This window comes from Malaclemys terrapin, chromosome 20, assembly GCF_027887155.1.
Source record: "Malaclemys terrapin pileata isolate rMalTer1 chromosome 20, rMalTer1.hap1, whole genome shotgun sequence".
Classification (NCBI taxonomy): Eukaryota; Metazoa; Chordata; order Testudines; family Emydidae; genus Malaclemys; species Malaclemys terrapin.
In genome coordinates this window covers 17563648-17577647 of record NC_071524.1, presented here as the reverse complement: position 1 = coordinate 17577647, position 14000 = coordinate 17563648, and the positions used below count along the sequence as shown (strand labels likewise).

General features: G+C 69.7%; 1 protein-coding gene across 1 annotated transcript; it reads left to right on the top strand.

Annotated features, from left to right (window-relative positions):
* The first annotated feature begins 363 nt into the window (after nt 1–363).
* Nucleotides 364–4219, top strand: CCDC97 (coiled-coil domain containing 97). The gene is made up of 6 exons (XM_054009744.1): nt 364–422; nt 809–895; nt 986–1798; nt 2502–2744; nt 3082–3211; nt 3571–4219. Exons 1-6 carry the CDS (start codon nt 380–382, stop codon nt 3683–3685), a joined length of 1431 nt encoding a protein of 476 aa, XP_053865719.1. The 5' UTR covers nt 364–379; the 3' UTR covers nt 3686–4219.
* Nucleotides 4220–14000: the final 9781 nt, after the last annotated feature.

Genomic DNA, 14000 nt, shown 5'->3' with positions numbered 1-14000 from the left:
ACAATGACCCTTCCCCGCCCCCCAATCTCCCCCCTTTGACTGACACACAATGACCCTTCCCCGCCCCCCCAATCTCCCCCCCTTTGACACACAATGACCCTTCCCCACCCCCCCAATCTCCCCCCTTTGACTGACACACAATGACCCTTCCCCACCCCCCCAATCTCCCCCCTTTGACTGACACACAATGACCCTTCCCCGCCCCCCCATTTCCCCCCTTTGACTGACACACAATGACCCTTCCCCGCCCCCCGCGGAACGAACATGCCCCGGAACTAACGTGCCCGGGTCGCGTTCCCCCCCCCCGCAGGGGGACCCTTTGGCCGCGGACCTGCGACCCGGAAGTTCCGGCCTGGCCTGGCCTGGCGCGGCGCGCGGGATGGAGGCGGAAGCGGGGGGCCGCGCGCGGCCGCCCCCGCCGGGTGAGAAGCGGGGCGCGGGTGTCACAGCCAAAGGGGCCCCCCGGGACCCTGCTCCGGCCTGGGGCGGCTGAGATCTGCCCTGCCCCCCCCGTTACTCTGGGGGCGGGGCTGGATGGGGGTCTCCGCCCCCGTGGCGACCCCCCCGACTGAGGGACCCCTGGGGCTGGATGTGGGGCCCCCAGTCCCCCCACGGAGCCCCCCAGTTACTCCAAGGGGCGGGGCTGGCTGTGGGGCCCACTTGCCCCCCCCCATGGAGCCCCCCCACGGAGCCCCCCATTCCCCTGAGAGGCCGGGCTGGAGTCTGGGGTCCCCCCCCCCCCCAGGTCAGCTCTGACCCCCCCGGGGGAGCCCGGCTGGCCCAGCGTTAATCCGGGTCTCGTCCGCAGGCAGCGCCGGCGCCCCGAAGAGCAGCGAGCAGCAGGAGCCGGAGGCGTCGTTGGCAGAGAGCCCAGCCCCACGGGACCGGCCCCCCAGTGCCAGCGGGGTCACCCACCCGCCCCAGCACGCGACGCACTGCGGGGAAGGGATGCTGGAGAGCCCAGCCCCACGGGACCGGCCCCCCAAGAGGAACGGGGTCACTGAACCCCCTCGGCAGACGTGGCAGTGGGGGGAGGAGATGCTGGAGAGCCCAGCCCCACAGGACCGTCCCCCCAATGCCAGCGGGGTCACCCACCCGCCCCAGCACACGTTGCACTGGGGGGAGGAGATGCTAGACAGACCAGCCCCGGGGGATGTTCCCCCCAAGAGGAATGGGGTCACTGAACCCCCTCGGCAGACGTGGCACTGGGGAGAGGAGATGCTGGACAGGCCAGCCCCACAGGACCGGCCCCCAAAGAACACTGGGGTCACCACCACCCCCCGGCACCTGTCGCATTGCGGGGAACGGATGCAGGCGACGCCAGCCCTAGGTGACCATTCACCCAACCGCAGTGGACTCGATGAACAGCTGCAGCGCCCGTCCCAGCGGGGGAGAGGGATGCCGGAGCCCACCCACGCTGCGGGTTTGGCTCAGAAGGAGGCCGGGGCCCAGGAGCCGGCGGGCCCCCCTGAGGTGGGCGAGAGGGCCCTGCTGGCCATGCTGACGGCCGTGGCCAACAGCCCACTGCCGGTGCGCAGCCAGCAGAAGGACGAGCCGGATTTGACGGCGGAGGAGAAGCTGGCCATCCTGCGGGCGCTGTACCGGGACAAGCCTGTGGTCTTCCTGGAGCGCTTCCGGCGGGCCCTGCGCGTCGAGCACCTGGGCTGCTTCGCCCACCTGGCCGCCCGCTACGAAGTGCGCTTCTACTGCGACGAGGTGCGCCGGGCCGCCCGCGGCAAGGCCGGCCACACCCGGGTGCGCAACAAGAGGTACGCCGCCCTGCAGCAGCTCATCAAAGGTACGAGGCCGCCAAGCCCTGCCCCTCCCCGCGCTGGGGGTGGGGGCCTGCTCTCACAGTCAGTGGCGCCCTGGTCCTGATGCTACGGGGCACGGACCAGCAGGGGGTCAGTGCTGACTCCGATGCCCCAAGGCAGCGCTAGCGGGCGCTGTGCTGCAGGGAGGGCAGGTTGGTGCCCGCTGGGTGCCCTGGCGGGAGGCGGCTCTAGCACAGCATGGCCATGTCAGTCAGCCCCAGCTGGTGCCAGGTGCCCCCCCCGCACAGGCTGCCTTGGCAGAGGCTAAGGACGGAGTGGGTCAGAGACAGCAGCCGTGCCCGTGGGGGGTCTCTGCAGGCTGAACAGTGGGGTCTGGTGGTTACAGCAGGGGGGGCTGGGAGGCCAGACTCCTGGGTTCTATCCCCAGCTCTGGGAGGGGAGTGGGGGCTAGTGGTTAGAGCAGGGGCTGGGAGCCAGGACTCCTGGGTTCTATCCCCAGCTCTGGGAGGGGAATGGGGGCTAGTGGTTAGAGCTGGGCCCCTGGGAGCCAGGACTCCTGGGTTCTATCCCCAGCTCTGGGCGGGGGAGCAAGTGGGTTGATCGGGGGGCTGGAAACCAGGACTCCTGGGTTCTGGGAGGGGAGTGGGAGCTGCATCTGCCCTGGAGAGCCCCAGAAGCCCCCCGTCCCGTGGCTCCGGCCCCCCCCACGCTCTCTCTGCCTCGCAGGGGGAGAGTATTTCAGCGACGAGCAGATGCGGGCGCGGGAGCCCCTGCTGTACGAGCAGTACATCGGGCAGTACCTGAGCGACGAGGAGCTGCTGGCCCTGGGCAGCCAGGCACTGGCCGGCCCCTGCTCCCTCTCCGGCGTCCTGCTCGACTCCTACCAGGAGCAGGTGCTCCAGCTACGGCTGCACATACAGCAGGAGCAGGAGGAAGCCTGCATGGAGGAGGAGGAGGAGGATGACGAAGGTCAGTATGTAGTCTGGCTGGGGGAGGGGAGCGGGGGCTGGTGGTTAGAGCAGGGGGGTTGAGAGCCAGGACTCCTGGGTTCTCTCCCCAGCTCCGAGAGGGAAGGGGGGTCTGGTGGTTATAGCCGGGGGGTTGGGAGCCAGGACTCCTGGGTTCTCTCCCCGGCTCTCGGAGGGGAGTGGGGTCTGGTGGTTATAGCCGGGGTTCTGGGAACCAGGACTCCTGGGTTCTCTCCCCAGCTCTGGGAGGGGAGTGGGGTCTGACATCCCGTTACTGTCTTGGTGGCTGGTATCCGTCCCCTCCTTGCCGATCGTCCCTTCCCCTCTCTCCCTGCCAGGCGAGGAGTCCAGCTCGGCCTCGGACACCTGGGTCCCCGACACGGAGGAGAAGGCCTTCCTGCGTGAGGAGTTCACCAGCCGCATGCACCAGCGCTTCCTGGACGGCAAGGACGGTGACTTCGATTACAGGTGAGGGGGGCAGGCGCTGGGCGTCGCTCGCTGGGTCACTGCCCCGGGGGGGACAGCAGAAGTGGGGCTGGCGGGGGTGCGGCAATCTGCATCTGTCCCAGCTCTGGGAGGGAGAGAGGTCTAGTGATTAGAGCAGGCTGGTGGGGCGCTGGGAGCCAGGACACCTGGGTTCTGTCCCTGGCTCGGGGAGGGGAGTGGGGTGTAGGGGTCAGAGCAGGGGGGCTGGGAGCCAGGACACCTGGGTTCTGTCCCTGGCTCTGGGAGGGGAGTGGGGTGTAGGGGTCAGAGCAGGGGGGCTGGGAGCCAGGACACCTGGGTTCTGTCCCTGAGGTCACAGCTCTGGACTCATTTTCTCTCAGCGAGGTCGACGAGAACCCAGAGTTCGACAACCTGGACATTGTGTCGCGGGACGAGGAGGAGCGTTACTTCGACGGCGAGGAGTCCGAGGAGGCGGAGGAGATGGAGGCGCAGTAGGGGGTCCCCTGTCCCCCGCAACCCCTCCCCCCCCCAGCCTGGCACCCTGATTGGGGGCAGGACCCAACTCCTGTGCAGTAACCCAGACTCCTAGTCTGTGACCTGGGATCCTTCCCCTCGTGGGCTCAGGACGTGTCCCCGCAAGGGCCTTCCCCCCGTTCGCTTTCCCCAGGTCGCTCCTGGCCTGTGATCCAGTCCAGACCGTGATCCCTGCCCCCTTCTCCCCAGGGCTGAGGCACCCCCCTCGCCCCCCATGGGCTGTGTGAGCCCCACGTCTCTGCCTCCCAGGGGCAGCCCAGAGCCAGGATAGGTGCCGGGGAGCAGCTGGGGAGTGGGAGGGGCTGCCCAGACTCTGCCCGGCCCCCGCTGGATCTCTGGCCTGGGCTCTGAGCCTCCGGGCCCCCAGGGCGGGAAGCGTTCCAGAGGGGTGGCAAGGCCCAGGGCTGCACCGGGAAGCAGCCGCTCAGGGGAACGGCCCCCCCGCTGGAGCTGGCCTGGCGCGGGGGCCTGTGGGGTGGGGGCAGGCCGGGGACGGGGGAGGCAGAGGGGGAGACAGACACTGTCACAATTAAAGCTCTTCAGTAACGGGTTTTGCAACAGCAGCAGTTTGGTCCTTTCAGCCCGAAAATCCAGGGGCCGGTGCCTGCGGCTTGAGCTGGGGCAACAGGGAGTGCAGGAGCCAGGACTCCTGGGTTCTATCGCCGGCTCTGGGAGGGGAGTGGGGTCTAGTGGTTAGAGCAGGGGGGGCTGGGAGCCAGGACTCCTGGGTTCTGTCGCTGGCTCTGGGAGGGGAGTGGGGTCTAGTGGTTAGAGCAGGGGGAGCTGGGAGCCAGGACTCCTGGGTTCTGTCCCTGGCTCTGGGAGGGGAGTGGGGTCTAGTGGTTAGAGCAGGGAGCCAGGACTCCTGGGTTCTGTCCCTGGCTCTGGGAGGGGAGTGGGGTCTGGTGGTTAGAGCAGGGGGGGCTGGGAGCCAGGACTCCTGGGTTCTGTCCCCGGCTCTGGGAGGGGAGTGGGGTCTGGTGGTTAGAGCAGGGGGGGCTGGGAGCCAGGACTCCTGGGTTCTATCCCTGGCTCTGGGAGGGGAGTGGGGTCTAGTGGCTAGAGCAGGGGGCTGGGAGCCAGGACTCCTGGGTTCTATCCCTGGCTCTGGGAGGGGAGTGGGGTCTGGTGGTTAGAGCAGGGAGCCAGGACTCCTGGGTTCTGTCCCTGGCTCTGGGAGGGGAGTGGGGTCTAGTGGCTAGAGCAGGGGGCTGGGAGCCAGGACTCCTGGGTTCTATCCCTGGCTCTGGGAGGGGAGTGGGGTCTGGTGGTCAGAGCAGGGAGGGCTGGAAGCCAGGACTCCTGGGTTCTCTCCCCAGCTCGGGGGGGCGGGGGGGGTGCTAGTGGTTAGAGCAGGAGGCTGGGAGCCAGGACTCCTGGGTTCTCTCCCGCTGGCACACACTGCCAGGTGCCAGCAGGGGGCAGCACAGGCCAAGGCATGGGGTGAGCGCACAGGATAATTCTGCCAAGTGCACAGAGCAAAGTCAAGGCTGGTGAAACACCGATCCCGGAAGGGCTGGAGCCCGGACGCCGGCATTCTCTCCCCGGCTCTGGGGGGGAGCAGGGTCTAGTGGTTAGAGCGGGGGGGGGGGGGGCGGGCGGCGGGCCTGGGAGCTAGGACTCCTGGGTTCTCTCCCCAGCTCTGGGGGGGAGTGGAGGCTAGTGGTTAGAGCCGGGGGGCTGGAGCCAGGACTCCTGGGTTCTCTCCACAGCTCTGGGAGGGGAGTGGGGACTAGTGGTTAGAGCGGGGGGGCAGGCTGGGAGCTAGGACTCCTGGGTTCTCTCCCCAGCTCTGGGGGGGGAGTGGGGGCTGGTGGTTAGAGCCGGGGGGCGGTTCTGTTCCTGGCTGTGCCAGGGGAGCACTGCCTAAGCATCACTGCTGGGTTTGCTGGAACTGGGGTGTGCTCCCAGCTCCTCCCTCTGTGATGAGTTACTTTGCCTCTCCATGCCTCAGTTTACCGTCCCCCAGGAATTAGTCAGTGTCTGTTGGGTGCTCAGAGCCTTAGTGCCCGGCTTGAGTCCGGCCCCCGCTGTGTTCGGGGGAGGGTGGCCGGGGCCAGCGTAGGGACCTTCCGCCAGGGGAATTGCCATCAGGTGCCGTGTCGCTGGCCGGCAGGGAGAGCCGAGGCTCCTGATCCCTGCAGGTGACTCACTTTCCCTCACCGGTTTCGCTTCCTTTCGGGGTTTTCGATCTCGTCCCAGCTTCCCTGTGGGAAATTCCGCCGGCAGGTGGGGGTGCTGCCGCTCAGCTGACAGCCCGGGGCCGTCCCCAAGGGGGGCGGGGACCGGGCGGGAAATACCTGGCCCCAGCCAGGTTCCTCTTCGGGAAGTGAAGCCAGTTCCCCTGGGGCAGGCCCGGCTCGGTCCCTGCCCGGACTTCCTTGTGTGGGGCCAGGGTCACAGGCCTGCTCTCAGTCCTGGCACCCCAGCCAGGGACACGGGGCCTGGCCTCTCTGGGGGCTCTGGCCCCAGGGCATAAGGGTCCCAGCCATTCCCTGGGGCTCAGCCCTAGAAACCCCGAGCGACCCCAGTGATCTGCCACGTGCCCTGGTGCACCCCCCCCCACAGCCTCTGCTTTGACCCTGGGGTCACCCCCGGGAGCCAAGGGGGGCAGAGCCAGCCCCGGGCACCCAAAACAGGAGGCCAGAGATATGTGTGTGTGTGGGCAGGGCTGACCCACGAGGCGGGGGGAGATCACCCCCACGTCCCCCAGCGTCTGGCTGGTGCTCACTCCAAGCTGACGGAGGCGGCAGAACTGATCCCCACACCCCCTCCCCCGACCCAGAGTGTGCCCGCGGGCATGGGCGGTGAGAATCGCCCACCGCGGGGTCGCTAGCGCCGGCAAGCCCAGCGCGCTCCTTCCACAGGCAGCGCCCCAGGGGACCCCACCTCTCTCCGCTGCCAGTGCTGGGTTTGATCTAGTGGCGGTGAGTTCCACGGGACAGCTGGGCATTCTCAGTCAGGCCCCTGGGACTCTCCTCACACAGGGGTCACCCCGGCTAGGGGGCAGAGCAGGGGCGTGGCCGGAGCACTTAGCACTGGGGTTATTCTCTGCCCCCCAGGGCCCAGAGGGGAGAGGCCCCGTGTCCCAGTGCCCACCCTGGGCCCGGACCGGGACCGGGGCTGGCGCCCCCAGAGGGAACAGGCCCCGTGTCCCAGTGCCCACCCTGGGCCTGGACCGGGGCCGGCGTGCTCACCCTGGGCCCGGACTGGGGCCGGCACCCCCAGAGGGGACAGGCCCCGTGTCCCAGTGCTCACCCTGGGCCCGGACCGGGGCCGGCGTGCTCACCCTGGGCCCAGACTGGGGCCGGCGCCCCCAGAGGGGACAGGCCCCATGTCCCAGTGCCCACCCTGGGCCCGGACCGGGGCTGGCGCCCCCAGAGGGGACATGCCCCGTGTCCCAGTGCCCACCCTGGGCCCGGACCGGGGCTGGCGCCCCCAGAGGGGACAGGCCCCGTGTCCCAGTGCCCACCCTGGGCCCAGACGGGGGCTGGCGCCCCCCAGAGGGGCCAGGCACCGTCCCCATCCCCGGTGGGAAACGCAAGGCCCCTGCCCTGGCTGTTCGCTGGGGTGGTTCCCGCCCCCCCGGGGGCCGCGTTGGCCCAGCCCAAGGCCTGTGTTCGTGGGGCGCCCGGTTGCTAGGAGCCCTGGGGTCAGCGCTCAGCAGGGAGCCCCGGGCAGCTCTCCAGAGGTCCCCCCGCCCGGACCCAGCTGCAGGGGGCTTGGGAGGGGGTGCCACATGCTGATCCCGCTGGCCCTGGGGCCTCCTGCCTGCGACGAGTTTGCCGGGGATCAGCACTGGCGCTGCGGGCAGTGCGTGGCAGGAGCTGGGGGGCAGGGTTGGCACAGGAGGCACGGGGGGGCTGGTCCCTCCCCAGCTCACTCCATTCCTGCGCTCCAGCGAGCCGGGACCCTGCCCCTGAGTGCAGGTTCCTGCCCGGCGGCTGCTGCCTCCTGGTCCCACCGCAGCGTCTCAGCTCCAGCCGCCCACACGCCACCACTGCAACCACTCCCACAAACCGCTTGGGGGGCGTGGGGTGTACTGGTTAGAGCCGGGGGGGCTGGGATCCAGGACTCCTGGGTTCTCTCCCAGCTTGGGGAAGGGAGGGGGGCTGGTGGTTAGAGCAGGGGGTTGGGAGCCCGGACTCCTGGGTTCTCTCCTGCTTTGTCAGTGATGTGCTGTGGGGCCTGCCTCTGTCTGTGCAGCGCCTGGCGCGGCGGGGCCCTGGTCTCCCCCAGCCAGGGGTGGAGGCACTGGGAGAGCCCCGTGTAGGGGGAGCCTGAGCTCTCTGGGGTGGGGGCTGGTGGCCCCAGCAAGGCCGTTCTGAGGGGAACCACGAGGGGTGGTAGCATAGGGGAGTCCCTGGGGCTCCCTGGTGGGGGGAAGGGCTGGGATATTCCTGTCCCCAGCGCTGGGTAATTCAGGTGTTGCCACCGCGGCTTTGGCATCGGCTGCTCACGGCTAACACACGAGGACACCGCGGAGATGGGGGAGCCCGGGCCTGGGCTAGCAGGGGCTGCGGGTCGGGAGTGAGGGGCACTGGCAGGGCTGGGGGGCTGCGGGTCGGGAGTGAGGGGCACCGGCAGAGCTGGGGGGGGGGGCAGGGCTGGGCTGGCAGGGGCTGTGGGTCGGGAGTGAGGGGCACCGGCAGAGCTGGGGGGGCAGGGCTGGGCTAGCAGGGGCTGCGGGTTGGGCGTGAGGGGCACCGGCAGAGCTGGGGGGGCAGGGCTGGGCTAGCAGGGGCTGTGGGTCGGGAGTGAGGGGCACTGGCAGGGCTGGTGGGGGGCAGGGCTGGGCTAGCAGGGGCTGTGGGTCGGGAGTGAGGGGCACCGGCAGGGCTGGGGGGGTGGGGACTAGCCCAGTTTATATCAGTCTCCTCCCAGGGTTGCCAGCCCCACGTTCCCGCTGCCCCAGGCCCCACGGCGGGGGGCGGGGGGGTGACTTGGCAGTGGGGCCCTGGCAGTGACTCACACCCCCCCCCCCGGCGGGGTTTCCATGGAAATTCCGGCTCCTCTCGCTGGGGGCAATTTTTGGAAACTTTTCTAAACATCCCGGGCCCGGCTCCGCCTCTGATCCCGCCCCCCCCCCCAGCACCTCCCGCGGGGCCCGGGCTGGGGGGCCGAGGGAGCCCGGGCTGCCCCCAGACAGACCCTGCAGTCCCCGAGGTGGCCCCAGACTGCAATGCCCCCAGTGACCACAAGGGGGCTCCATTCACCCCGCTCCCTGCCCCACAGCGCCCCCTAGTACCCCATGGGGCCAGCCCTGCCTGTCAGGGGAGAGCGCCCCCTGCTGCCCTTGCCCCGCTCCCTGCCCCGCAGCGCCCCCTAGTGCCCCATGGAGCCAGCCCTGCGTGCCAGGGGAGAGCGCCCCCTGCTGCCCTTGCCCCGCTCCCCGCCCCGCAGCGCCCCCTAGTGCCCCATGGAGCCAGCCCTGCGTGCCAGGGGAGAGCGCCTCCTGCTGCCCTTGCCCCGCTCCCTGCCCCCCAGCGCCCCCTGGGGCCAGCCCTGCCTGTCAAGGGAGAGCGCCCCCTGCTGCCTCTGCCCCGCTCCCTGCCCCACAGCGCCCCCTAGTACCCCATGGAGCCAGCCCTGCGTGCCAGGGGAGAGCGCCCCCTGCTGCCCTTGCCCCACTCCCCGCCCCACAGCGCCCCCTAGTGCCTCAGGAGTCCAGCCCTGAATGCCAAGGGAGAGCACCCCCTGCTGCCTCTGCCCCGCTCCCTGCCCCACAGCGCCCCCTGCTGCCCTTGCCCCGCTCCCCGCCCCGCAGCGCCCCCTAGTGCCCCATGGAGCCAGCCCTGCCTGCCAGGGGAGAGCACCCCCTGCTGCCCTTGCCCCGCTCCCCGCCCCACAGCGCCCCCTAGTGCCCCATGGAGCCAGCCCTGCCTGCCAGGGGAGAGCACCCCCTGCTGCCCTTGCCCCGCTCCCTGCCCCGCAGCGCCCCCTAGTGCCCCATGGAGCCAGCCCTGCCTGCCAGGGGAGAGCACCCCCTGCTGCCCTTGCCCCACAGCGCCCCCCGGGGCCCCATGGGGCCAGCCCTGCCTGTCAAGGGAGAGCGCCCCCTGCTGCCCTTGCCCCGCTCCCCGCCCCACAGTACCCCCTGCTGCCCCTGCCCCACTCCCTGCCCCACAGCGCCCCCTGCTGAGCCCCGCTCCCCGCCCCACAGCTCCTCCCACTGAGCCCCCTGGGGCCCCAAGTCTCCTTGCTCTGGCCGTTCTCTCCCGCAGCAGCTGCTGTTATTGGTCCCCCGGGGGCGACGTGGCGGCGCTGGGCCCAGGCGGCGGCGCCGGCTCCGGGGAAGCCCCGGGCCCCGTGGCCACGAGCGCAGCTGCTTTCCACGCGCCTCCCTGCCCCCCCGCAGCCGCTCTGCGCAGACCGGCTGCCCCACCCCAGAGGCGGCTGCATCTCGGTGCCGGGCGAGGGGGTCCCTGGATAACCAGCCCCCGCGTCCCACCCCAGAGGCGGCTGCATCTCGGCGCCGGGCGAGGGGTCCCGGAGAAGGAACCAGAACTGCCCTGCTCCCCGTTCTCGTCTCTGCCATGTGGGGAGCTGAGAGGTTGGGACGTGACATGGGCTCTGCAGGGCTGGTTCAGTCCATGCTGTGCCCCCATCCCAGCCCCGGGGGGCTCGTCCCCGGCCAGGGAGTTCTCTGTGCCCCCCGCCCCCACAGCCAGCACGTGCCCCTCGTCTCGCCAGTAGCTAGGGTGAAACCCAGATCCACCCCCAGTCCGGGACCCGTCACCCCCAGATCCACCCCCCAGACCTGGGGCCATGGCCTCTCTTGCCCCCACCCTCAGATTCCCCTCAATCCAGGGCTACGGCCCCCAGCGCACAACCTGCCCCCCCCCCGGGCTGCTGCACTTCCAGGCCTGCTCTGCGCTTGGCCTAGTGCTGGGGGGGGGCAGGAGATGCTACCGACGCGCCACCGACCCAGAGCCACTTGGACCCAACGGTGCTGACCCAGCCTGGGGGCATTCAGATGCCCGCGGAGCTGGGCCCTGCCATACCCCAGCCCTGGGGTCGGCCCCCCTGGGCTGCCCCAGCCACGTCAGCAGCCCCCTTTCTGCCACCCCAGAGCACTTCAAAGACGGATCAATGGGGGGGGGGTCCTGATCCGCTTGGTGGGGGTCCCGCGTCCAAGGGCTTTTTCCCATTTTCTGCCTGCTCCTCCAGCGCTCCGGCCAGCTCCTGGGGCTCACGCCAGCCTGGCCGATGCCTCCCCTGCCATGCTAGGGCCCGGTCACGCTGGGGGGCCCCAAGCCTCCAGGGGGGGTGCAGGGGCTCAATTCTCCGGCAGCGCGAGGCTCCGAATGGCGTCAGGCCCCCAAGGGGCTGGGTTCTGGGGCCCTGTTTTGCGGCGTGATCTAGGGCCCAGCCCCTGCCTGAGGCCTCGGTGGGGCAGACACGGGGAGGGGCAGTAGTGGTCCAGCAAGAGAGGTGGCTCTGGCCGCACACTGAGCCCCCAGCAGCGTTTGGCAGGGCCCCAGAGCCATGGGGCGGGGGCTTAACACCCCCTTGAGATGCCTGGGCAAAGGGCTCAGGCTCTCTGCACACTCAGGCAGCGTCGCTGGGTCACTCACACTCAGGGCAGCTCCCCCCCCCAGCGACGGGCGCAGGCTCCCTGCAGACCCAGGCAGCGTCGCTCACACTCAGGGCAGCTCCCCCCCCCAGCGACGGGCGCAGGCTCCCTGCAGACCCAGGCAGCGTCGCTCACACTCAGGGCAGCTCCCCCCCCCCCAGCGATGGGCGCAGGCTCCCTGCAGACCCAGGCAGCGTCGCTCAGACTCAGGGCAGCTCCCCCCCCCCCAGCGACGGGCGCAGGCTCCCTGCAGACCCAGGCAGCGTCGCTCACACTCAGGGCAGCTCCCCCCCCCCCCCCCAGCGACGGGCGCAGGCTCCCTGCAGACCCAGGCAGCGTCGCTCACACTCAGGGCAGCTCCCCCCCCCCCCAGCGACGGGCGCAGGCTCTCTGCAGACCCAGGCAGCGTCGCTCACACTCAGGGCAGCTCCCCCCCCCCAGCGACGGGCGCAGGCTCCCTGCAGACCCAGGCAGCGTCGCTCACACTCAGGGCAGCTCCCCCCTCCCCCAGCGACGGGCGCAGGCTCGCGGCAGACGCCTGGCGTCAACTTTTTGAGCTTTTTGGCCCCGGCCCTGGGAGCTGGCAGCTTAGAGCAGCTGGGAAAGCCCCTGACGCGGGATCTCGTGACCGAATGTGAGTGCCCCCCCCGCCCCAGGAGGCAAAGCCAGCCCGGCCTCCCCAGGGACCTGGCTGTCTGGGATGCCAGGAATCCCAGCGATTGGACACAGAGCTGGCAGGGCGGGGGTGAGCGGGCTCCCCTCCAAGCAGTGCCCGGCACTCGCTGGCTCTAGCCCGTCTAGGATGTCACTGGGCATGTGACGATGGGGGGGTGGGGAATTAGCATCCAGGGACATCTCGGAGCATCAGTTAACTTTCCTCGTGCAGGGGCGTACAACTGGACAGCAGCCTCAGGGATACGACCCAGGGACCCCTCCTCCAACAGCCCAGCCCTCTGCGTGAACGGAGAATCGCCCCTCTGGATGAGCAGTGTAGGTGATATGACACACAACATGCAGTGCCGGATCCATGCTCTGGAAGGCAGTGAGTGGTGTGCAAAGCTAGCTATAGATACACATACGGCATAGACACAGACGCACATGTGTGCACAAATGCGCACTGAAACATACACACACGCTGCTCCTTGCACACCTGCGTCTTGTTCCCTTCGCTCACTCGCCCCGGGGCCTCCCAGCCAGGTGAAGGGCCCCGATGCGCCGGGTGCTGCACAGACAGATCCGGTCCCTGCCCCGGCAAGTTCAAAGTCTAACAATGACCCAAGACTCCTGGGTTCTCTCCCCAGCTCTGGGAGGGGAGTGGGGGCTGGAGGGTTGGAGCAGGGGGAGCTAGGAGCCAGGACTCCTGGGTTCTCTCCCTGGCTCTGGGAGGGGAGTGGGGACTAGTGGTTAGAGCAGGGGGCTGGGAGACAGGACTCTTGGGTTCTCTCCCCGGCTCTGGGAGGGGAGTGGGGACTAGTGGTTAGAGCAGGGGGCTGGGAGACAGGACTCTTGGGTTCTCTCCCCGGCTCTGGGAGGGGAGTGGGGACTAGTGGTTAGAGCGGGGGGGGGGGGTGCTGGGAGCCTGGACTCCTGGGTTCTCTCCCTGGCTTTGTCCTGACTCGCTGTGTGACCTTGGGTCAGCTGAGGGGGGACGGGATGTGTGTGCTGGAGGACAAAGGGAATTCAGCTGGGGGGGCAGCACGGGTTGGGGGCAGGCATGTGGGGAGGGGGCGCAGGGGAGGGGCCAAGGAACACCCCCCCCAGCCTGGCACATTCTTTCCCACTCGCTCAGTGTCTGAGGCTGCTGATGCCTCCACTTTCCCCGGCCGCAGGCTGATGGAAACCAGGCCGTTCCCAGGCCCCGGCCCCCGCACACGCGGCCTGACGCTGCCTGGGGGGGTCTCCCCGGGGGCCTTTCTCACCGCGGGCTGCTCAGGGGGAGGGGACATAATGCCCTGCTCTGCCCCCCATGCACGGAGGGTGACGGGCTGGCCGGGGCATGGGGCTTTCCCCTCTGGGGGGCGCTGGGCCCGATCCGGCCCCATGGCAGGGACTGGCTGGCTGGGGGCCAAGGAACGGGGCCTGGGGCCGTTCCCCTCTGGGGGGCACCGGCTCTGATCCGTCTGTAAAAGTTGAACCCCGTTCTGCCCCCCTACTGGTTGGTGCACAGGAAGGATAACGACCTGCTACTGCTACCAGCTGGTGGAGAGACTCCTCTAGCTCCGCTGCCGAAGGACCCGTGTCCAGCCCAATTCGCCTGGCCCGTATGGGCCCAACACACCCCCAGGGGCAGCCCGGGTCCAGCCAGCCCCCCTGTGGCTCTGGCTTTCCCTTCCAGCCACGGGCCTCCCTCGGTGGGTCCCAGCAGCTGCCCCAAGGCGCCCGCTCGACCTCCTGCAGCTTCTTCAACGGTGGGTGAAACGGGGAGTCACGCAGGAATTGCCAGTGACAGGGGAGGGGGCTGCGAGCCCGGACTCCTGGGTTCTCTCCCAGCTCTGGGAGGGGAGTGGGGTCTGGTGGGGGTGGGCTGGGAGCCTGGACTCCTGGGTTCTCTCCCAGCTCTGGGAAGGGAGTGGGGTCTAGTGGGGGTGGGCTGGGAGCCCGGACTCCTGGGTTCTCTCCCAGCTCTGGGAGGGCAGTTCCAACCTCACAGCTGGGTCATGTTGAGGGGACAGTTCTTGAGCAGTGAAATCCTGGGACTGT